Source organism: Sorex fumeus, unplaced genomic scaffold, assembly GCF_029834395.1.
Source record: "Sorex fumeus unplaced genomic scaffold, SorFum_2.1 ptg000063l, whole genome shotgun sequence".
NCBI classification, from domain to species: Eukaryota; Metazoa; Chordata; class Mammalia; order Eulipotyphla; family Soricidae; genus Sorex; species Sorex fumeus.
The window spans coordinates 77,329,401-77,352,458 of NW_026606120.1; the positions used below are offsets into that span (position 1 = coordinate 77,329,401).

The 23,058-nt window shown below is 55.2% G+C and overlaps 1 protein-coding gene across 1 annotated transcript; it reads left to right on the plus strand.

The window, feature by feature from the left end:
• Positions 1-2,325: 2,325 nt before the first annotated feature.
• On the plus strand, positions 2,326-21,500 carry HROB (homologous recombination factor with OB-fold). The gene is made up of 12 exons (XM_056126567.1): positions 2,326-2,530; positions 3,729-3,779; positions 11,715-12,202; positions 12,324-12,494; positions 12,608-12,803; positions 13,972-14,055; positions 15,061-15,201; positions 15,567-15,675; positions 15,784-15,869; positions 16,286-16,390; positions 18,850-18,970; positions 21,348-21,500. Exons 1-12 carry the CDS (start codon positions 2,339-2,341, stop codon positions 21,419-21,421), a joined length of 1,818 nt encoding a protein of 605 aa, XP_055982542.1. The 5' UTR covers positions 2,326-2,338; the 3' UTR covers positions 21,422-21,500.
• The last annotated feature ends 1,558 nt before the right edge of the window (positions 21,501-23,058 follow it).

Genomic DNA, 23,058 nt, shown 5'->3' on the forward strand with positions numbered 1-23,058 from the left:
CTCTGGCCCAGGTCCCAGCACCCACTTTTCCCTATCAGAAAGGTAACCCCATTAATCCTGCTTCTGCGGGGAAGGAGGAGGACCTGGTGCATCACCAGGAGCACATGGGCCTTGCTTTTGCCTGCCTTTGCCTTCAGAGAGCAGGTCCGGGATGGCAAAGACATCTGCTTGGGAAGGGGTGCCGATGACCCTCCCCCCCAGCATGAGGGTCCTTTCCAACTCTCAAATCACAGATAACCACCTCCCCAGGGCCTGCCGTCCCCTCTGCAGATTGTTGCACCCACATTTTCCACTTGTTCCAGTCTGGACCCCACCCCACCCAGGTTCCAGCACGAGGCTGAGGTCTGGAGTTCATTTCTCCTTGCAAGATTACAGTAGGGAGGAAGTACAGGCTTGGGACTGGAGTGACACTATGGTGGGTAGTTCCATGTGGCCTGCCAGGGTTCAATCCCTGACACCAATATGGTATCCCAAACCCATCAGAAGTAAGCTCTGAGCACTGCTGGTGTAGCCCCCAAATTAAAAAAAGAAAGACACGGGATTTCCTCACAGATCACCACTGAGTGTTGGGCTGTGTGAGCCCAGAAACTGCTTTACTCCAGGGGCCTCCGTTCCCTAATTCATAAAGTCATGCCTCACCCCTCACCCTCTGTGAGATCTTTGTGCAGATAAAATGGGCTATGGTTCAAATGGGAAGCTGAAAACTATAGTGGAGCTGGAACTTCTTATTCCTCTTGGCCTTGGGCTCCCTGGTCTCCCTGCGGCTGGAGCTGACAGCCCGATCTGGGTCTCCTGACCTGTCCACAGTTGGGCAGGATGGAAGGTGAGGGTGGACCTGTAAACAGGAGAGTTGGGGTTTTGTTCCCCAGCTTCAAAGCATAGAGGCCTTAAGGGAGTTCCTAACTGCAGTGAGAGTGAAGGTTCCCTATCTGTTCACTATTCTCCCCTCCCTTCTGATGCAGAACTGGCAAATGGGTCCACAGGCAGCTATGAAGAGTTAGGGCTGTGGAGAGGTGAGCTCAGAACATCCTCCCAAAGAGCCAGGGCTGATTTCGACTAGCTCGCTTGCTCATAAAAACTGAGTCAGGGACTGAGGATATGGCTCTATGGGGTGACTGTGCATTTTGCATGTGGGAAGTGGAATTCAGTGCCAACATGACACAGTTCCCTGGGGACCCCCAGGTCTGGTCAAACACTCACTCCCCTCCTCAAAAAATAAAATGAAGTTAGCTATTTTCCTCCTGCCTTTGGGTGTTCAAAAATCACAGCAAGGTACTGGAGAGATAGTTCAGGGGCTAAGGTGCTTGCTTTGCATTTGGCTAACCCTGGTTTGATCCCTGGAACCATGTATGATTCCCCAAGTATCGCCAGGTGTGATGACCTTGAGCACAGAGCCAGGAATAACCCCTGATTACAGCTAGGTATGCAAACCCACCACCACTGCCACTAAACACACACAAATGCAACCAGAACTGCCACCGACTAGTGACAAATCAGGAGGAAAACTGAGGTAAGACTGAAAGTCTCACAACAGGCTTTAGTGAGAAAAAAGTCTTCCCAGCTCACTGGACCCCTGACCATCTTTCTGCCCAGCTCTCCTGGACTCATCTTTTGATCTGCCTCTCCCTGACTTGTCTGTGAACTGAAGGGCACAAGGAGTTTCATTCATTTCTTTATCCCCAGGGTCGAGCACTGGGTCCAAGACATAGCCAGCATTGTGTCATTCATTCAATAACCCTATTGAGCATTGTGCCCAGTGCTGAGGCTACAATGCTGAACAAGCCAGGAAAGGTCCCTGCCCTCACCGAGCTCATATTCTAACGAGGAAGACACACAATAAAAAAGTAAAGCACAACAATTACGCATTATGAAAAGTGCTGAGAAGGGAAACGGGTTGTCCTGGGGGAGGGGTTGTGACTTGAAAGAATAGATCTGCGATCTAAACTGAAACATGCAGGCAAGAGTCAGATCAGAACATGTTAAGGCTGGATGGATTGATGGATGCATGAACAGCGGAACGTACAAGCCAGTAGTGTGGATTCTGGTGTGAGCGAGAGGCGCGATCTAACACCCAACCCCTAGAGTGCTTTGGCACAGGAAGGCAGGGTGACCAGGGCTGGGCATCAAGTGTCCAACCAAGGTTTCCTTACTTTTCCTGGAAAGGGAAGACCTGAGAACCCGTGGGGCCGCTGGGGGGCGACCGAGAGCTTGTCCATTCCCCTTTAAGGCCGAAGCGGAAGCGGGGGGGAGGGAGGAATGCAGGCCCTTTGTGTCGGCGGGATAGAAACAGGACCGGCCCTTTAAGAGGGCGGAGACGCAGGAATGGCGGCGGCTTCGAATGCGGCCTAGGGCGCGGGTGTCCGGCTTTCTGGTGGCCGTTCCTCGCCCGCCCGCTCGCTCTCCGAGACTCCGCTCTCTGGCCTCGCTCCGGGACGCTGTCGCTCGGCCTGAGACCTTCCCGTCCCCGCCAGATCCGAGGCGGCCGCAGCTGGCGAACTGGGGGCGGCCGAGCCCCGCCGTGGTCGCCATGGTAACGTCTCCATATCCCCCCCCCCCCCCCGCGGAGACCCTCGCCCGGGATCCGCCGGCCCAGGCTGCTGGGCACGACGCGGGGGGAGCCTGGGGAGGTTCAGTGCACCCACCTCCCACTGGGCCTCAGTTTCCCTCCTGACACCTTCCACGCTTTCCTGGCCCACTCCGCCTTCCCCCTCCAGGTGCGCTTGAGCATCCCCAGGCCCGCGCCTGCCCCGGGTCCTTTCTGATCTCCGAGGATTTTTTGTTTTGTTTTGCTTTGGCTTTTTGGGTCCACCAGACCATGCTCAGGGGTTCCTCCTGGCTCTGCAGTCAGGAATTAACTCCTGGCGGTGTTCGGCGGGGACCATATGGGATGCTGGGGATGGAACCCGGGTCGGAGGCGCAAAACGCCCTACCCGCTGGACTATCGCTCCAAGCCGACCTTTCTGATCTTTGGGTGGGGGTGGGGGGGTCGGACCCTCGCTGCAACCCTGCAATCCTGTAGCCCAGCGGTCCCTCACCGCAGTCGCAGTCCTACGTAGGAGGCACTGCACAGGGTACCAGCCACCAGGGAACCTGGTTACTGGTTCCGGGATTGGCCAGAGAAAAACCTCGCTTGGCTTTTCCCCAGTGCTGTGCATTCTTGACTTTATCGTAGTTTCTGTCTCTGTGTCTCCTTTTATCTGGAGGGGGGCAGTGCTGGTGCATACCCTGAGCACCCCTGGTTCTGCTCTCAGGGATCACTCCTGGCAGGCCTTGGGCAACCGGATGGGGTGCCAGGGACCTAACCCAGGTGACTTGTGTGCAAGACAAGTGCTTACCCTCTCTGCCTTACTTCTCCGACCAAATGGTGTTCCTTTTGGTTCCTGTGTGATGCTCGATGCTTAGTGGTGTTGCAGAGTCCTTAGGCCTCGTGAGCTGTGTGCCCTGTGTAGAGAATGCCCCAGGACCTCTGGAGCGTTGTTTCTGCGCCCCCACCCCCCACCCCAGGGTGAATGTCATGGATTTGTGTGGATTTGTGTTTAGGAGACAGGATTCTAAGTAGGGTTTTTTTTTTTCTGTCCTCATCCTTATTTCTCCCCCCAACATTAGCAAGAAAACAAACAGAAAACAGTACACCTGCTGGCCCGTCAGAGTAGGAAAGCAGCGCGGTGAGGACACAATGTACTTGCAAACAGAGTTCTCCAAGCTCTACTGCTTTGTTTTCCTTTCAGGCATGCAGTCTGCAGAAGCTCTTTGCTGTGGGAGAAGAGTTTGAAGACGAGGTAAGGAGGTGTTGGTGACAGGGCTGGCAGAGGGGGCCCTGGGCACTTGGGCGCGGCCCACTCCTGCTCTTTCACGTGACATAATAGGTTGATGTAATGATGTAAACATGCACACACATTTTTTTTTTCTGTGAGAGGCTGAGAAATGCAAAAAAGCTTGTGGAACTGTTTTAAAAACAGGCCAGAGATAGTGTAATGGGTACAGCGCTTACCTTGCACATGGCCCACCAGTGTTTAATTCCTGGCATCTCATACGGTCCCCCAGGCCCCGCCAGGAGTGATGTCTGAGCACAGAGCCAGGAGTAACCCCTGAGCACCTCAAGATGTGGCCTAAAATACCAACAACAGCAACAAACCAAGTAAACAGGAAGCCAGAGCTCTGAGCTACCTGATTTGTCATCCCTTCGCAAGCTTGAGGGCCCTTGCCTGGCAGTTGAATTCACCTGTGTGCTGTCTGGCCTGCGTGGGGAAGAGAGTTTGTGCCCACCCAGCACAGCCACCCTGGAGGCCTGGGTCACCCGCTGGCTCCTAAGTTTATTCTCTGGCCTTCTGTTATTTTCCCTTCTGCAGTCTGAGGGCCGTTCTTCCTGTCTCTGGTCAACTTTGCTTCCTACCCTCTCAGAGAAGTTGCACCAGACCTGGAGCTCTTCCCTTAAAACAACCCCTGCTGATCCTGACACGTGCTGCTTTCTTTCCTAATTTTTTGGTGTCAGGGAGCGAACTCAGGGCCTGACAAATGCCAGGCAAGTGCTTTCCTGCAAAGTCACGCCCCCAGCCCCTCTCTTACTTCTGGACAGGAATTTCTCACCTCTGGGCCAGCCAGTGACCACTGAACTAGCAGTCTCACCGTGGTCTTCCTGCTCAGACCCACCACAGAAAACCCAAATCATGCTACCGCAGCTCCTCTTCAGAAAGGGCAGGTAGGATTTCAGTGAGGAAAGCCCCGAGGTAGCCATTTCACGCATCCATCCTTTCGTTCCCCTTCCCCTCCCCTTGGGGGGAGGGGGGGTCTCAGGCATGCTTGATTGTGAGCCCCCTGGGAATTGAGGTGCTCACACCTTGTTTACTGGGGGTCGCGCTTTCACTTTTATAAAATTTTGGGCCATACCTGGCGGTGCTTAGGCTTACTCCTGGCTCTGCGCTCAGGAATCACTCCCGATGGTGCTCAGGAAACGTATGTGGTTCCATCCAGGGATGAAACCCATGTCAGTCCTGTGCAAGGCCAGAGCCCTAAACTCTGCACTGCCTCTAGCCTAGGAGTCAGGTTGGTGGCAGTTTGGAAAGATTTAAGGTTAATCTGGTTGAGGTTTGCCGAACCAGTTGAGGAGATAAGAATGCAGGGAACAGGGGATGAGCTTTTGTTTCTTGGGGAAGGGGGGCCCACACCTGGCTGTACTCAGGGCTTACTCCTGGCCCCATGCTTAGGGATCACTCCTGCTGGGGCTCAGGGGCCTATATAGGCTGCCGGGGATCACGCCGGGATCAGCTGCATGCACGGCAAGTACCTTACACCTATGCTCTCTCTCCAGCCCCAGCTTTTCGTTTCTGGCTGGTGGTGCTCTGGGGTTACTTCTGTCTCTGCACTCAGGACTTACTCCTGGCAGTGCTCTGGAGTCATATAGGATGCTGGGGATGGGACCCGGGTCAGCTGTGTGTAAGGCAAGTGTGTATTCACTAAAGGGTTGTGGTGCTCTATCTCTTGCTCTTGCCGCCTGCAATCGGTAGTCTTATGCTGCTTCCCCCACCTTGGGGAGGTCGATGGCGATGGGTGGATGAAGGAAGGGACAAGAGCCTGGCTGGTCGGTATCAATTATTATTCCAATCTCCTCCCCATTCTCCTCTGATTCTCCTTCTGCTTCTCTTTCTGGATCCCCCCCAACCCACAGCCTAGTTTATATAGAAATCATGTAGGGTGGGGATACAAAGGTGGGGTTGAACATTCACTAAATCAACAAAGAGAGATAAGGTCACTCCTCCAGAAGATTAACTCAAGGACAAAATCTCATCTAAGGAGATTACTCCAGATTACAAGGAGATCTGCTTAAGGGCGGGATTCCATTCAGGGTGTGTTGCTTTCTTCTTTCCCCAGCTAGAAATCCACTTAAATAGTTGTAGTAAATTTACTTCTAATATTTCTAGCAATGTCATTTTTTATGAGAACAGTAAGAGATATCAAGCTTAAAGTTTGGTTCTTCCCGAGAACATCTCACTATGTTCCTGACCACAGTCCTCAATCCAGGTTAGTCTCCCTAATCCCAGCAGGGTCCTTATTCAGTTACCTCTGTTGGATCATGACAGAGTTTGTCCATGACTGTGCTCTTAACTTATAGTTAAGTATTATGGCGCTTGGCCTGGCCCATTTCTATGCCAGGGTAGCTCACAGCTTGCCCTGAGTCCATTCAGTCCCTCGTCTGGACCCTGCTTTTGGGGTGCTAGGCAACTAAGGGCAACTGAGGCTTAAGTTAAGAAAGCAGATGTTTAGGAGTGAATATTATTCGGAGTCAATTAACTCCCATGTTACATAGCATGGCATCAATTGTCTTTCTGTGTCTACAAAAAGGACATTGCTAAATAAACCAGACAAATGACATAAAGGGAAGAGAAAAGCAATATAGGATTATTAGTTGTGGAGCCTTAGTTGCTCTGTTGTAGGAGTGGCTCATTAAACCTTAAGCTCCCTGTGGAGCAGCGAAGTGTTATCCAACAGGCAAGCACCTTACCCGCTGTACTATGGGTCCGGCCTCTCTATTTTATTTTTTTGCAATTGGGGATATAGGGCTCACTTCTGCTGGACCCTGGCCTTGCCGATGCTTGAGGACAGTGATGAAGTGCTGCTTAGGCCTGCGGGGCTGTGGGCCACCAGGGTCATGCCGGTGGAGCCATGGATCAAACCTGGGGCCTCAAGCTTGCAGGACATGGACTCCAGCCTGGTTTGGTGCCCACTTTGGGGACTGTGTGGCCCAGGGAGCCCACCCAGGCCTCCTGCAAGCAAAGCCCGTGGGCAGCCTGATGAGTCATCACTCCTGCATGATTTATTGCAGTGCTGGGGATCGAACCCAGGAACACATGCAAGGCAGGTGATCTGTTGATCATCCCCAGCCCTGAGCTGTTTCTAGGGGAAGGGAGGAGTTTGGGGCCAGACCTGGTGGTACTCCAGGGCTACTCCTAACTCTTTGCTTAGGAATTGCTTCCTGTGGTGCTCAGGGATTGGCTCTAGAACTAGGGTCAGTTGCATGCAAGATAAGTACTTTAAGCTTTGTATTACATCTTTGATGGCCCCCACCCCCACCCCCAAGCACTGGATTTTTTTTTTTCTTTTTGGGTCACACCCGGTGATGCACAGCGGTTATTCCTGGCTCATGCACTCAGGAGTTACTCCTGACGGTGCTCGAGGGACCATATGGGATGCTGGGAATCGAACCCGGGTCGGCTGCGTGCAATGCAAACACCCTACCCACTGTGCTATCGCTCCAGCCCCAAGCCCTGGATTTTTAAGAAGTCTGAGAAAGCTCTATTTGCCCCTTTAAACCCCACAGGCTTGGAGATATAGCTATTCTGTAGAGCACCTGCATTCCATGTGTTAGGCCCTGGGCTCAATCGCCAGCACTGGAAAAAGAGAGAGGGAGGTGGGGGAGGGCTGGATGGATAATATAACAGGTAGGACACTTGCCTTGCATGTGGCCCACCTGGGTTCAGCACCCTGTACATCCACCCAAGCACCACCAGGAATCACCCCTGGGCACAGATCCAGGAGTAAGCCCTGGGGAGAAAGAAGAGCTTCTTCAAACCTCAGTGTCTAGACTTCTAACAGGGCACAGGAGGCAGAAGCTGCCAAGGGTTCCTGACGCAGGATTCACTACCCAGTGAGCCCCCGGGAACACACTCAAGAGAGTTTCAAAGCCACACCAGGTGACAAACATTAGACGCAAGTGGCTCACAAGTGGCTTGATGTTCACAAAACAGCAATTCCAATCTGTAAACACAGTTTAGTAGTTTCTGTGCATTTTTTTCTTAAAGTTTTTTTTTTATTGAATCACTGTGAGATACACCCTGACAAACCTGTCCGTGAATAGGTTTCAGTCATGCAGTGTTCCAACACCCAACCCTCCACCAGTGTACACGCATGCATTTTGGACTACAAGATCTACACTTGACTGTTGGTGCTAGATGCTGAGGCAGTGAATTTAATCTCTGAGGTGGAAAGTAGGTGATGGGACTCCTGCCTTACAAGCCTGAGACCATGAGTTTGATTTCCAGGACTGTCAACATGCATTCCCCCCCCCCCCCCCCAAATCCTCGAGCTTCCTGTTGAGATCTCTCCAGCATAATAAGTATTTTTGTGTAATAAGTAAGTCTCCATTTATGTCAGGTGTGTGAGTACAACTTAAAAAGATGTATGATGGGGCTGGAGTACAGTGCATAGGGTGTTGGCCCGGATTCGATCCCTGACAATCCATATGGTTTCTTTAGCACTGCCAGGAGTAATTCCTGAGTGCAGAGCCAGGAGTAGTCTCTGAGCATCGCTGGCTATGACCCAAAAATAAAATAGAATTAGTCTCGATAGCACAGCCAGTAGGGCGTTTGCCTTGCACGCGGCCGACCCGGGTTTGATTCCCAGCATCCCATATGGTCCCCTAAGCACCGCCAGGAGTAATTCCTGAGTGCAGAGCCAGGAGTAACCCCTGTGCATCGCCGGGTGTGACCCAAAAAGAAAAAAAAAAATAGAATCAGTCTCCAGCTTCTGTTGCTCACGGATGTCATAAGATGTAGTGGCAGAGGCAGCTGGGGATTCTGGTTCTGCTGGAAACTACCTAACTCTCAAGTCCTGGTTTCTGCATCTATAAACCAGGAAAACTGATCATATCTGTTCTAGGATCCTGTGAGTGGTCAGGGAGAAAATTCTGAAAAAGTTTGTGGTACTTGGTACCCAGTGAGGGTTTTTTTTTGGGGGGGGGGGTGCAGAGAGAAGGGGGCCTCCCAAGCAGACTTGTAATGGAATTTGTTTAACCACATCAAAAATATCTTTAAGTGAGAAAGTAAGGTGATTTAATTATTGAATGTCAAGACTGACCGCTAGTAGGCAGTCACCTGAAATTGTGACTCAGAATGGGGCTACAGAGCACTTTTATTTTTTTCAGGGTGGGGGAGGGGGTGGGCTTGGTCCACACCTGGCGGTGCTCAGGAGTTACTCCTGGTTCTGCACTCAGGAATTACTTCTGGTGGTGCTGGGGAACCTTATGGGATGCTGGGGAAATAACCCAGGTTGGCCTCACGTGCAAAGTAAATGCCCTACCCACTGAGTTATCACTCTAGCCCCCTACGTCAGGAGCACTTTTTTTTGTTTTGTTTTGTTTTGTTTTGTTTTGTTTTTGGGTCACACCCAGCGATGCTCAGGGGTTACTCCTGGCTTTGCACTCAGGAATCACTCCTGGTGGTGCTCAGGGGACTATGTGAGATGCTGGGAATTGAACCCGGGTCGGCCGCATGCAAGGCAAACGCCCTACCTGCTGTGCTATTGCTCCAGCCCCGGGAGTACTTCTTATAAAAGTTTTTCTGGTAACATAGCAACTTGTGGAACAAATTGGGCAACAGAATAGAGTTTCTTGATTGTGTCCTGACAATACACTGAGGTACACTGAGGCGGAGGGATGCAGCACAGAACTTGGGGGTGGGGGGCCCTTGTTGCTGGGAACCCTTAGGTCATTGAACCCTTAGGTCAAATGTAGAGGACATTTATTTACTAATTGTTTTTGGTGATCCCACTCCCCTTCCCGCCTAGGTAACAGATGGGTTGGAATCCTTCTGTTCTGAATCATAACTTATGATTTATGACCTATTCATCTCTGCCCAGTTTCCATAACAGCTCTGCCTCTGGCTGCCTTCCTGGTCACCTGTACTTAGTGACCGGCTTATGTTTCTCACTTTCCCATCACTATGATAGTACATCAAGATACGGCCTTTCTTAATCCCAAGGGTATAGGAATGGCAGAGCGAAAGCTGCAATTTAACCCTTAAATACCACACAGCAGGACCTGGGGGTCCTACTCCCGCCCCCCGCGCCCCCCCCATCCTCGGCTTGGTGCTGCTCACGCCCAGCAATGTTCAGGGGTCCTTGCAGTGTCAGGAATGGAATCAGGACCCCTGCATGCCGGGCATGTACTCCTGGCCCACACTTGGTGGTGCTCTGTGTTTACTCCTGGCTCTACTCAGGGAGCACTCCTGGCGGGGCTCAGGGCCCATATGCAGTGCCAGGGTTCGAACTGGGGTTGACTGAGTGCAGGCAAGCTCCCTGCCTGCTGACTCTCTAGCCCCTTATCTTACTATATATATTTTTTTGAAGGTTATAAATATTAAAAAGGTAAAGGCCCTCCCGTTGATCGTCGATTTGCTCGAGCGGGCCCAGTAACGTCTCCATTGGAGACTTTGTTGTTACTGTGTCTGGCATATCGAATACTCTCGGTAGCTTGCCGGGCTTTCCGAGAGGGGCGGAGGAATCAAACTCGGGTCGGCCATGTTGGCCGCTTGTAAGGCGAACGCCCTACCCGCTGTGCTATCACTCCAGCTATATTACCTGGCTTTATTACTCCTTGGACTGGAGTGGTAGCACAGCAGGTAGGGCGTTTGCCTTGCACACAGCTGACCCGGGTTCGATTCCTCCGTCCCTCTCGGAGAGGCTGTCAAGCTACCAAGAGTATACCGCCTGCACGGGGGGCAAAACCTGACAAGCTACCCAGGACGTATTCGATATGCCAAAAACAGCAACAACAAGTCTCACAATGGAGACGTTATTGGTGCCCACTCGAGCAAATTGATGAACAACGGGAGGACAGTGCTACAGTGCTGTTACTCCTTGGGGACTTGATGCCTGATGGTTGCTTTCCCCAAGAGCTCAGGATGGCGACTTTGTCCAAGAGATGCGTCCTTGTGCTTGTGCTCATCTTTCAGCTTTGGGGACGTGTGATCACAGCCTGAGAGGGTGACTGTCAGAGGGCCCCCAGGTGTGATCCGGCGACGTTCGTGCAGGAATATGACCCCTAACACCCCCAGATGGCGGTGTCACGTCCCACATGTCCCAGCCCCCCCACCCCCAGCCGGGGATCTCGGTGCTGCCATCCTGCTAGGACGATGAGTCTGGGCGCCCTCTCAGGGTGGGCTCCTCCTGCTAATGCCCAGGCTAGAAGGAGATGGTCTCTGCAGCCCGGACAGCTCCGGGCAGCGGGGCGGGGCCAGCGGGAACCTTCCTGCCAGTTCAATCAGCAGTTCTGACTCAAAAACACCCTCGGAGCAGGTCTGTTGCTCTGCAAGGTGGCAATCTCACCTTGCTTCCCGACTGGAATCCAGACTTAATTTAACTTGCTGAAAAGCTATATTTAACTTCTGCCTGTTTTGCTGGCTCCGAGGCCTCCTGGCTCACCGAAGGCAGTGTGTGTGGTGGGGGCGAGACGTGGGCCGTGGACAAGCCCGGGGCCAGCTGGCAAGGGCCTGACTGCACGGCTGGACACCAGAAAGAACGTTTCCTGGACATGGGTGTGTAACCTCGGGTGACTCTTATGGCTCCTGCAAGCCCTGATAATGCTTGCTGCTCCGCCAGCTGCCGCCCCCACTCTGTCCCGAGACGGAAGTGAAAGGGAAACTCCTGAACACTTGGCACGTGGCTGGCAGGAGCCCGGTGGTGGTGGACTTAGGGGCAGCGAGCGATGGCACAGAGGGCTAGCGCACAGACTCTCATGTGGGAGCCCCGGTTGCAGTCTCCCTCATCACAGGGTGCCCCAGCACTGCGCCAGGAGTAGCCCCCAAGCACCACCGGGTATGGCCCTAAAACCCAAGGGGCACTGGATGTGTGCATCTGCACTCACATCGACACGCGCCCTGTCAGCCAGTGCCAGCAGGGTGCTGTGGCGCTCCCGGTGCTCAGACCCTTCTGCTTCTTTGCAGGATTTCTTGTCGGCTGTGGAGGATGCCGAGAGCCAGTGTGCTGGCCCGTGGCCCATGAGAGCTGCGTGCCTGCAGCCTGGCCCTTCCAGACCCCAGGACAGTGTGTCCGAACAGCTGCCGGCCTGTCCCCCTGCACCTTCGGAGGCCTCAGGCCTGCCAGCCCGGGGTCTCCGCCTCCCAGCAATCAGTTTGCAGAGGCCTCCAGCGTCCGTGGGAACAGCTGCTCTCGGGCCCGAGTCTCCTCCCTGTGGCCCGGAGAAAGGGACCCTTTCCAAAGTGGGAGCCCCGCCCTTGGCCCCCCGCCCCGGGCTCGCCTTTGAGAGCCAGCAGCCGGGGCTTGGTGATTTCGAGGGCCCAGAGCAAGATGAATTTGATAAGGTGCTGGCAGACATGGAGCTGGAAGGGCCTGGCCTGGAGCCGACGCCTGGCCTCTTCAGGGAGGCCCAAGGAATCCTGCCGACGGAGGACACGCTCTCCACTAAAAAGGCGTGGGGTGCCGATCGGAGCCAGTCTTTTCTACGGGGTCCCAGGCCTGATGCTCACACAACGGGCAGCGTCTCAGCCCCCCATGAGCCCTCAGCTCCGCGTGTCCCTTGGGGGACTCCACAGTCCCCCTGGAGGCCCAGTGCTGTGGGTGCCTCGAATGCTCAGCATGTCCGCCCGGAAGTCTGGCCCCCAGAGCCTCCTTTCCGGGCCCCTCAGCCTCCTCAGACTGCTGGTGGGGCCCTTCAGAGCAGCCCGCGAGGTCACCTCCCCAGTCAGCCCTGCCTGTCTCCAACGGTGAGGCCCGGCAGCAGGCCTGGCTGTCCCCGGCTGCGGGCTCCGGGTGCTGCCACCTCATCTCCCTCCACGTTGAGCCCCAGGGCTTCCCCCCGGGGCCCCTTCCCGCTCAGTGCCCCCAGGCCCTGTGGGGACTCTCCTATCGGGACCCCGAAAGGCCCCCAGGCGGCTCTGCAGACTCCCATAGTGACTAACCGCCTGGTCCAGCTGGTCAGCGCTGCCAATCGGACACCACAGCAGCCGCCCCGCCCTGGCCCCCGCAGCAAGGCCCGCCGCTTCCCGGGCCCCGCCGGGGTCCTGCCTCACCAGGTAAGTGCAGAAGCCAGCGCTCTCTAGAGCAAGGGCCCAGCGTGTCCCTGCCGAGAATATTGCTGTTCCTGGAAAGGAGGGAAGGAAGTTCTGAGATGGAGGGTCAGAGAGCAGTGGGAAAAGCCCTCCTCCAAAGAGGTGAGGGCAGAGAGATAGTGAGACACCTGCCTCGACCACGACTGGCCTAAGTTCTGTTGTGGCATCCTGTGTGGACCCCACGCCCCTGAAGGGAGGTGTACTGAATGCTCGGGAAGCCTACGGAAGGCGCCGGGCGGGTTTCCCTGTGCTCTTGCAGCACCTGCTGCTGCCCGTGCCTTGCGGACAGCCCCTTCACTCACCTTCACTAGGTGAGCTGGACCTAGGCAGCTTGCGGTGAGCGGAGAATACCGAGAGGAAAACCACTAATTCACACCCAAGCACCTGCGGGTGCTTCATGTAGAAGGGGTGGGGGGCCCCAGGGAAGGCCCAGGGTCCATCCGTGATGCCACTCGGACCCTCCCAGCACCTTGCCAGGAATTGGTACTTGAGGGTGTGGGCCGCTCCCTGGGCCTGCTGTGGTTTGGGGGTGTCTGGGGGCCGTTGCAGTAGTGAGCCGGGAGGCACACATGCGACGGCAGGTCTGTGGGGCCAGTGGGCACTCTGCTTAGGTTGGGATTTCTGCAGGAGTCAACAGCTTCTCCCCGCCACAAGTGACTCCAGGTCAGATCCCACCTGATTCAGGATCCTAGGCTTGTGAGGTGCACCCCCTATCCTCCCATGTGTAGACTGCAAAGTTTCTCCCCATCACGTAAGGTCTCTCTGGACTGGGTCTGTCTGAGCGAGCACCTGGGGGGGAGTCTCCTCCAGGCTCCTCTATTGTTGGTACTGGGGAGAGTGTCTTCCAGGCTCCTTCCGGCTGGCTCTGCTATTCAGGTCATTGCCCCCTGCAGGCAGCCCGGGGTTTTGCTCCTGGGCCAGCTTCAGTTCCTCACATTCCCAGACCCATCCCCAAAGCGACTTTTTTTGAACTGCCAACAAGGCTCCTGAGACTTTGTTAGAAGAGATGTAATATGTGTTAATTGTCCCTGATAGTTTCCTGCACTCATTATGTAATCCAGACAAGAAGCTGTACTTGTAAATAACAGCTGCTGAGCTCGCTCTCGCCTTCCCCTTCTCTCTCTGCTCCTAGCACAGTGGGAAAAATCTGGAGGAGATCATGGTCTCCACGCCCCAAACCCCAACTCACGGGGCTTTGGCTAAACTCCGGACCAAGGTAACTACTCCTGTGCGCGTGTTTGCTTCCCCGGCCTCGCTGGAGGGCGTGGGCCTGGCTGGCCCTGTGTGTTTCGGGAGCTGGGCATCGGAGCTGATGCTTGGAGGCCTCGTCCCCAGCGTTGCATTCCAAAGGGTGCTTGGACAGGAGCGCCTGGGAGGCATGCACTCCGGCCGTCACTGGGCGTGGGTGCAGCCTCTTGTCCCAGCTGAGTCAGCCCTGCTTGCTCTGCGGGCAGTACCGTCTGTGTTAGGCACCCGGGGGCCCTTGCTCAGGGTTCTGGCAGCGGAGCTGGGGAGATGTGCTTGCACCCAGCCCCCAGTTGGTTCCCTTTGGGTGAGTGAGCTCCAGCCTCCCTCCAACGGTGCTGCTTGGCCTACGCAACTCCGAGCCCCGTTCTGGCCTGGATTAGCCCCAGTTCGTCTGCTGCAGCTCCATGGCGCCTCCACCCAGTTCAGATCCAGAGCCCTTACTCCACATCTGGCTTCAAAGCAAGAATTAAACCTAAGAACGTCAATAGCCAAAACCGGAGCCAGCCCAAACCAAATCCAGCTGTTTTTCAAAGAAATCAGCCGGAAGGCATTCTGGGAGCACAGATCTGCCCAGGCTCGCTGGCCCGAGGACGCAAGGACAACTGGCCTTTGGTGACAGTGTGCTGAGGCCAGGACCCACCCTGCAAAAAAGAGGCACAGGGCCAGAGAGATGCCTTGGGTGGGACACTTGCCTTGCCTGTAGCTGACCTGGGTTCAATCCCTGGCATCTGATATAGTCCTTGAGCACTGCCAGGAGTAAGTCCTGAGCATTCACCAGGTGTGACCTCAAAACCAAACAAAAAACAAAGAAACCGAGGCACACCTTTGCCACAAGCTACACACTGAGAAACGTGCACATGTCTGAAGTGGGGCGGGCCTGCAGGCCCCTCCTCACCCACCTGCATCTGGGGGGGCTCGGGCAGGTCTGCGCAGGTGCCCCAGGAACCCAGCCCCCTCTGTTCTGTGGTGTCAGGTAGTTACCAGTTCTCAGACATCAGTGGAAGAGGACTTTGGGCGCGGGCCCTGGCTGACCATGAAATCGGCGCTGGGCCTGGACGAGAGAGACCCCGCCTGCTTCCTGTGCTCCTACAGCATCGTCATGGTGCTTCGAAAGGTAGGCCAGGGACTGTAGCCAGGCAGCTGTGCCCAAAGGCCAAAGCCCCCTGCTGTGCGCACGCACAGAAAGTGTCCGGCCTGTCCCTGCGTGCCTTGCCTGGGGAGGGGGCTCTTGCCCCTCCCCAGTGGTCCAACCCATGTGGAGACACATCCCTGCACTGCTGCCGGGTCATCAGGGAGGGGAGGAGGCCGGAGGGAAATGAGGGCCTGGCTGTGAGAAGGGTGGCTGGGCGGCCTTGGAGGCCCCGCACCGAGGCACTGGCCTTTCTCTGCCTTCCAACCCCGATACCAGCCCCTCCTGCCCTGTTTGCCCCGCACCCTTGGGCACTTCACCAGCTCAGCTGAGGCCTCCTGTTGTTCCAGGCAGCTCTGAGACAGCTCCCCAGGAACAAGGTCCCCAGCATGGCCGTGATGATCAAGTCCCTGACCCGGAGCACCGTGGATGCCAGCGCCGTGTTCAGGGACCCCACGGGTGAGGAGTGGGGTACCCGGGGTGGAGGGTCCGAGGCCCTGGGTCATCTCTCCATGTGGCTGTGGAGAAACTGAGTCAGTAGGCAGCTGATGGCCTGCGGTATTGCAGGGGAGATGCAGGGCACGGTGCATCGGCTGCTGCTCGAGTCCCGCCACAGTGAGCTAAAGCCAGGCTCAGTGCTGCTGCTCAAGCAGGTACGGGGTCCCGCCCGCTGTGCTGGGGAGGCCCTGACCCCCACTGTGGGCTGGGGGGGGGACAGTGCTGCAGGCAGGAGCTGGGGAGGGCTCAGGCTGCAGCATGAGCTGGCCGGCACCCGGCCCCATCTGAGCCCAGCGCTACCCGGTGTGGCCCTCGTGGTCACCATTGAGCCCAACCATTTGACTCTCTGGCCCATAGAGTCGGCAGAGGGCCACGGGGGGCCCCCAGGAGCCCCCCAGCACTGTTTGGGAAGCCCCATCTTCCAGGACATGAAGAGGAAAATAGGCACTGGAGCAAGTACAGTGGGCAGGGCCTTGCATGTGGCCAAGCTGGGTGCAGTCCAGATGGTCCCCCGAGCCTGCCAGGAGTCAACCCTGGGCCTCAGGTGGGCGCTGACCCCCTCTCCCTACAGGTTGGCGTGTTTTCTCCTTCGCTCCGGAACCACTACCTCAACGTGACACCCAGCAACCTGGTCCGCATTTACTGCTGCGACACTAGAGACGGGGGCCTGGGCACGGTAAGGGTTTCGGGGGTCTGCACTGTCCCGGGCCGGAGTGTGGGGATGTGCCTAAGGTGAAGGGCGGCAGGCTCGAGCCTGGCAGGGCAGAACTGACCGAGCTGGGGTCCCCTGGAGGACAGTGGCCCCTGTTAAGGCTATGGTCACAAAGGCCTAAGCAGAGCAGCTAGCACACATGGCTCCCCCAGGCGCATAGAAATGGGGCATGCAGGGAGGACCCTCTAGGAACTGAAGGAGATGGGGTTCCAGGCACCCACTGCCCCCTCTGACCACTCTCGTCCTGCCCAGAGCCCTGTCATGACCTGATAAAGTATGGGGGGGTAGGAAACTGGGGTGGTCTCAGCTTTGTCCATGACATGTAACATGCCCCCCTCCCTTCCCTCCCCATATCTCACCCATGAGAGGATGCAGAGGACCTCACTTGAGTTTTGAGTGGTGCCTTTATTTGATTTTTTTTTTTTTTGCTATACCCAACAGTGCACAGGGTTTACTCCTAGTACTGTGCTCAGAGATCACTCCTGGCAAGCTCAGAGGACCATATGGGGTGCTGGGGATCGAATCCGGGTCAGCCTCATGCAAGGCAAACGCCCTACCTCCCGTACTCTCTCTCTCATCCTCTGAGTGACGTTTTTAGCTTTAATTTGTTTCACCCACTGCACCCCTAACTTTCCTGAATTCTCTATGTTCTCTAAAACTCCCTACACTTAAAAAAAAATAGTCTCTATGTTTTGTTTGGTTTTATTCCCCCTTTTTTGGAGGACTGGGGGGAGCACAAAATCCAGTGATACTTAGAGCTTAGTCCTGGCCCTGCCAGAGATAACTTCCGGTGATGCTCAGGGGACCATATGTGGTACCAGGGGTGGAACCTGGGTTGGTCATGCACAGGGCAAGTGCCTTAAGCCTTGTACTATCTCTCTGGCCCCTTTCTTTTCAATGTTAAGTCATCTATACTCATTGAAAAAAAGTGGAAATAGTACAGAATAAAGCAAAATATGAGATTTACCTCCCCTACTCCCATTCTCTAGGGCAAACCATGGCTAATGGCTTAATTACTAATTTTAATTACCTGCCCATCAATTAGTTAGTTTGGGGCTTGTCAGCAGCTAGTTTCCAGTCCCAGGCTTACCCCTAAACATTTCTCTGAATGGCCTCGTTACTCTCCCGGGCCAGTCTCTGAGATTTCCTGAAACCTCAGAGAGCAGCGCAGTTGGGAAAATCAGCTCCAAAATGAGGTTTTCTTTGTTTTAAAAAGCTGTCTCTCCAGCACTGCATGGTCTCCTGAGCACCGACACTGTGAGCAGCTCCTGGCACTTCTGGGTATGACCCAACACCTTCCAAATTTTTTTGTTTCCATTTAAACGTGGGAGTTGGGAGGGGATAGTACAGTGGATAGGGCATTTGCCTTGAGTGCCATTGACCTGAGGTCAATCTCCAGCATCCCATATGGTCCCCTGAGCCCATCAGGAATGATCCCTGGGCACAGAGCCAGGAGTAAATCCTGAGTTTACTGCCCCCCTCCCCCATTTTTTTTTTTAAATAAAAAGTTATTATTGGGGCTGGAGCGATAGTCCAGCAGGGAGGGCATTTGCTTTGTATGTGGCCAGCCCAGTCCCCTTTGGTCCCCCAAGCCCACCACAAGTAATTTCAGAGTGCAGAGCCAGGAGTAACTACCAAGCATCACTGGGTGTAGCACCTCACTCCCCTCTGCCCCCCAAAAAAATTATGATTGACATTTCATCTTCACGATGTTTAGCTCATGTTCTTCTCAGTGGTATGGATCCTGGAAATGTCTGTCAGTCATTAGAGACAGAAATAAAATGATCTGGGGCCGGAGCAATGGTACAGCAAGTAGAGCGTTTGCCCTGTACACAGCTGACCCAGGTTCGGTCCCTGGCATCCTATAGGGTCTCCCTAGCACCACTAGGAGTAATTCCTGAGTGCAGAGCCAAGAGTAACCCCTGAGCACCGTTGGATATGACCCAAAAAAAAAATCAAAAAAGAAAGAATATGCTGGACTGATAGTACAGTGGCTGGGCACTTGCCTTCCAGTTGCTGACTCGGGTTCAACCTGAGCACAGAGCCAGGGGTCAGCCCCGAGTACCGCAGTGAGGGACCGCAATGATAGTACAGGGGGCAGGGCTCTTGCCTTGTACACGGTTCCCCAGCACCCGTATAGTTCCCCAAGCCTTCCAGGAATAATCCATGAGCACAGAATCTGGAGTAAGCCCTGAACAATGCCAGGTGACCGTCCCCCTCCATAAATAAATAAATAAATAACAAAACCCCTTAGGGGCTGCTGCCTAGGGCATTGGCTTTGCCCTTTCCTCTCCACACTTAGACAGGAAGGCCAGCCTGATCCACCCTGCCTCTTTCCTGAGCCCTCTCCGGTGATGCCGAGGTCGTCTGGAGGAGGCTCCCCCGATGGGGATTCCGTGGGTAACCAGATCGTCTGTCCACAGGAGCCCGCAGACTCCCAGGATGGCCTCCTTCAGGACGAGACAGGGAAGCCTGAGAAAGGCCTCACCCCAGCCCGGACTCCGGAGACTGGGGCAGCCCCTGAGGAGGAGCTGCCTGAAGCAGGTCAGTACTGGCCCTCCCCGCAGCTGCCCCGCCACTAACCCTGGTTTGGGACCCCACCCATGGAGCTTGGGGGCACACACTGCTCAGCACTTGGGCAGCCGTGTACCAGGGTCCACCCTGCGGCTGCCCTTTGGCTGCTTCTCAAGCCCCTCCATTACTACTTTGCTGGGGTGGCAGCTGCCAGGGTTTCAGGGCTCACCTGGTTCTGCTCAGGAGTGACCCTTGGCTGCACTTGAGGGGTCAGTGCATTACTGAGGATTGAATCTGGCAGCTGCAGACACGCACCTAACCCCACATACTGTTTCTCTGGCCCCTCCCCCATTAACCCTTGATGAGCTCAGCCAGATTTTTCTTTCAGTTCCCTCTTGATCCTTTTTCTGTGAATTTTTCCATCTGATGGAATCTCAAAATCAGCTGTGGTGCCTTCTCTGCCACAGATGGTTTCCCAGTGTGATCAGCTGCACCAACCAGGCAAGGCCGGAGCCATAGCACAGCAGGGAGGGTGTTTGCCTTGCACACAGGTGCCCAGATTTGATCCCCAGCCCCCCATAGGGTTTCCTGAACCCCACCAGGTGTGACCCCAAAACGAAAAAAGACACAGTGAAAACAGAGTATGATCTACAGGCTTTCTGTTTCTATGCCTCTCCATCATGCACAGGGTGGGCCGGTGCCTCCTTGGGCTGATGGCCAGGCTACAGCGACACCCGACTAAGCTCAGAACCCCTCCAGGCAATGCTGGGTCCAGTGGCCATGTGGTAGAGCTGGGAGACCAAATACTGAGCTGCCCAAAGCCAGCTGACTCCCCAGGAGGCAGCATCAGCCAAGTGAAGCCAACGCGAACCTAAGACCTACCCCTTAGGGGGTTTATTCCGTTAATTCAGCCTATGATAGTACAGCAGGTAGGGCCCTTGCCTGTCATGCAGCCAACCCAGGTTTGATCCCTGGCACCACATAACGTCCCCCAAGCCCTCCCAGGAATAAGACCTGTCTCTCCTAAACAAAAACAAAATTCTACTTTGTCTGGCCCCCAGTGCATGGAATCGTGTGGAAAAGCACCCACTCTGGCTTTTGGTAGAGTACTTGCCTTGCATGTATGAAGCCTTGGATTTGATACCCTGTTCCATGCAGCTTCCCCCCTCCCTTCACTGCCCAGGGCTGTCCCTAATTAAAGGGAAAATGAAGGGGAGCCAGGTAGTAGAAGGCTAAGGCATGTGGCTGAGCCCCATTTTGTTCCCTGAAAACACATGGTCCCTCACCAGGAATGATCATGAGCAGAGCTAGGAATAGCCCCTGAGCACCACCAGGATGACCCTAACCCTACCCATCCGGCAACCCCCGCCAAAAAAAAAAATTTTTTTTTGTGAAGGATAGTAATAATTGGGGAGACAGCTCAGCAGTAATACACGTGCCCTGCCTGTGCGCTCCTAGCTGCAATCAAGAGTCTGTGGTTGACTTTGAGGGGCTGACTGGAGAGGTGGCTCAGTGATGGAGCTCATGCTTTGTCTATGTGAAACCCTGGGTTCAGCCCCCGGCACTGCAGAAAACAAGCATAAGAGTTCATGATAGAAGCTGCAGGGGTTGATGAAGGGAGTGCTGCTCCTATGTCCTTGGGCAAACCATTTCAGTTGTTTGATTTTTAACGTTGGGGAAGTTCATACCCAGTGTTGCTTAGGGCTTACTCCTGGCTCTGTGCTCAGGGATCACCAGGCAGAACTCGAGGAACCATATGGGGTGCTTGGGGATTAAACCTGGGTTGGCTATGTGCGTGGCAAATGCTCTGTCCCCTGTACTATTGCTCTGGCCAGTAAGCACCACTTCAGAACTGCAGTCAGGAAGATTTCATTCCCAACACCCACAAAGACACCTTGGGGACCTCGTTGTCTCCCAGTCTTTGGATAAGAAGCCAGATTAATGAACGGAACTGTGGGGGCCAGAGTGACAGCACAGCAGGTAAGACGCTTGCAAGTCAGGTTTGATCCCTGGAACCACATATGGTTCCCAATATCTGCCAGGAATGACCCCTGAACTCAGAGCCAGGAATAAGCCCTGAACACCTCTGGTGTGGCCCAAACTCCCCCCACCCGCCGAAAAAGCAAACACTAAGAGAGTAATGAATCGTGTGATTTGGAACCTCTAGTGTCTTTTCCCTGCCTGGTCCCCCGGTCCAGTGAGAGGGTTGTCCTAAGGGTCCGTGAGCCTTTCTGCTCAGGTGCTGAGCAGGTGACAGGCACAGGCTCCACCCCTGCCTTTCCATGTGAGGGTATGTGGGGAGCCGATTGCAGCAGAGGCAGCCTGGCGCCCCGACTCGACCACCAGGTACAGGCCCTCTGGGCAGGAGTTGTGAAGGATGACATCACAGAGATGTCCTTTCCTACAGATGACCTGGACGGGCTCCTGAGCGAGCTCCCGGAGGACTTCTTCTGCGGGACCAGCACCGGGCAGCCACCCTGAGCCTCACCGCTGTCGGGCAGCCTCTGCTGGTCAGGTCACGGTCATGGGCAGCTGGAGGAAAGGCGGGGCTGGAGCTCGTCGTCACTGCCCCAGGCACGCTGCACACAGCTGTCACTGGCTGTCCTCTTGGTGCATGGGAACCAGCTTGCCTGCCCTCCTCCGGGTCACCCCCTGCCTCCACTGGACTGCGGAAGAGGCTAGACAGCTGCAGCCCCACACAGCGGCGCCAAGTGCCCGGCCCAGGAAAGGGCCACACTCAGGCTTGTCCTTCCTGAAGGCCCTGTGCCCGAGCTCGCCTGTGCCAGGCCTTCCCCACTGCTGGGCCCAGCTGCATCTGATGCCTGGTTCTCCCCTCTTCTTGGTGTTCACTCCCCTGCCTATGTGTTCATTTTGTTTTGTTTGTGGGGGACTTTGGGGCACATCCAGTGATATTCAGGACTTACTCAGGATTCTGCACTCAGGGGTCACTCCTGGATGGCTCAAGGGACCGGAGATCAAACCCGGGCTGGCTTCGTGCAAGGCCTACCCGATGCACTATCACGCCAGCTTCTGCCCGGGTGTGCTTTTGGCCCAGGCAAAGCCGCCTTCTCCTTTTCTCTGTTCCTTCTTTATACCCTTTTTCTTTTATAGTTTTTGGGCCTCATCCGGCTTTTCTGGACTTACTCCTGACTGCTCAGGGATCACTCCTGGCGGTTCTCAGGACCATATGCAGTGCGGGGGGGGCGGGGAGGGCGTCAAACTGGAGTCCCCCGCAGACAAGACAAGCACCTTACACCTTTCTGGGCCCTGCTTATATTTGTTTCAATAAATTTCCTCGAAGACAGTTCCAGTATTCAGCAGTAGCATGACACTACAGGGGATTCCCCCTCGCGCACCTCCCCCAGTCTCCCCCTTACCTGAGTGTGGCCAGCGTGGAGAAGCCGTTCTTTCACACCGTGATAAAACTGCCTCGGGCTACGCGGTTTCCCTGCTCTCCTGGGATCCCGAGTGGGCTTTATTTGTTTGTGTTTGGGGGTCACACTAGTGGTGCCCAAGGATCACTTCCAGGCTGGCTTGGACTACCTGGGGTGCCTGGGATCCAACTCGGCTTGGCTATGTGCAAGGCAAGCACCCTGCCTGCTGTACTGTCACCCACCCCCCCTCACCCACTGTGTTTTAGTCATCATGAGTGAGGGGACAGCTTGGGGTGGGCAGCATGTACATTGCCTGCTGGAACCAGCCTGGACGCTTCCCCCAAGCACTGCAGGGATGCCCGGCCCGCAAACATCTTAGGTGTCAGGGTTCTTGGAGGGGGAGGGGGGCTGGCCATTGTCTGGCAGTCCTCAGGAACCACACCTACTGGCTTGTTGTTGGCGGGTCACTCCCAGCAGTGCTCAGGAGACCCTGTGGTACTGAGGATCAAACTGGCCCCCACATACAGAGCAGGTGCTCAGCCCTTTGAGCATCTCCCCTGCCCAGATATATTGGGTTGTGCTTCGTAGGGGGCCATACCTGGTGGTGCTCAGGGATCATTCCTGGCAGGCTTGAGGGACCAATGTGGCACCAGGAAACCCAGGCTGGCTGCATGGAAGGCAAGTGCCTTATCTGCTAGACTATTGCTCCAGCTTCCCTTGTTTGGTTTTGGTTTTGGGGTCGCA

Coding starts and splice junctions, on each gene's coding strand:
- HROB (XM_056126567.1), top strand. CDS start 2,339: ATGCGGCCTAGGGCGCGGGTGTCCGGCTTTCTGGTGGCCGTTCCTCGC. Junction 2,531..3,728: donor GCCCCGCCGTGGTCGCCATG/GTAACGTCTCCA, acceptor TTTTCCTTTCAG/GCATGCAGTCTGCAGAAGCT. Junction 14,056..15,060: donor TGGCTAAACTCCGGACCAAG/GTAACTACTCCT, acceptor CTGTGGTGTCAG/GTAGTTACCAGTTCTCAGAC.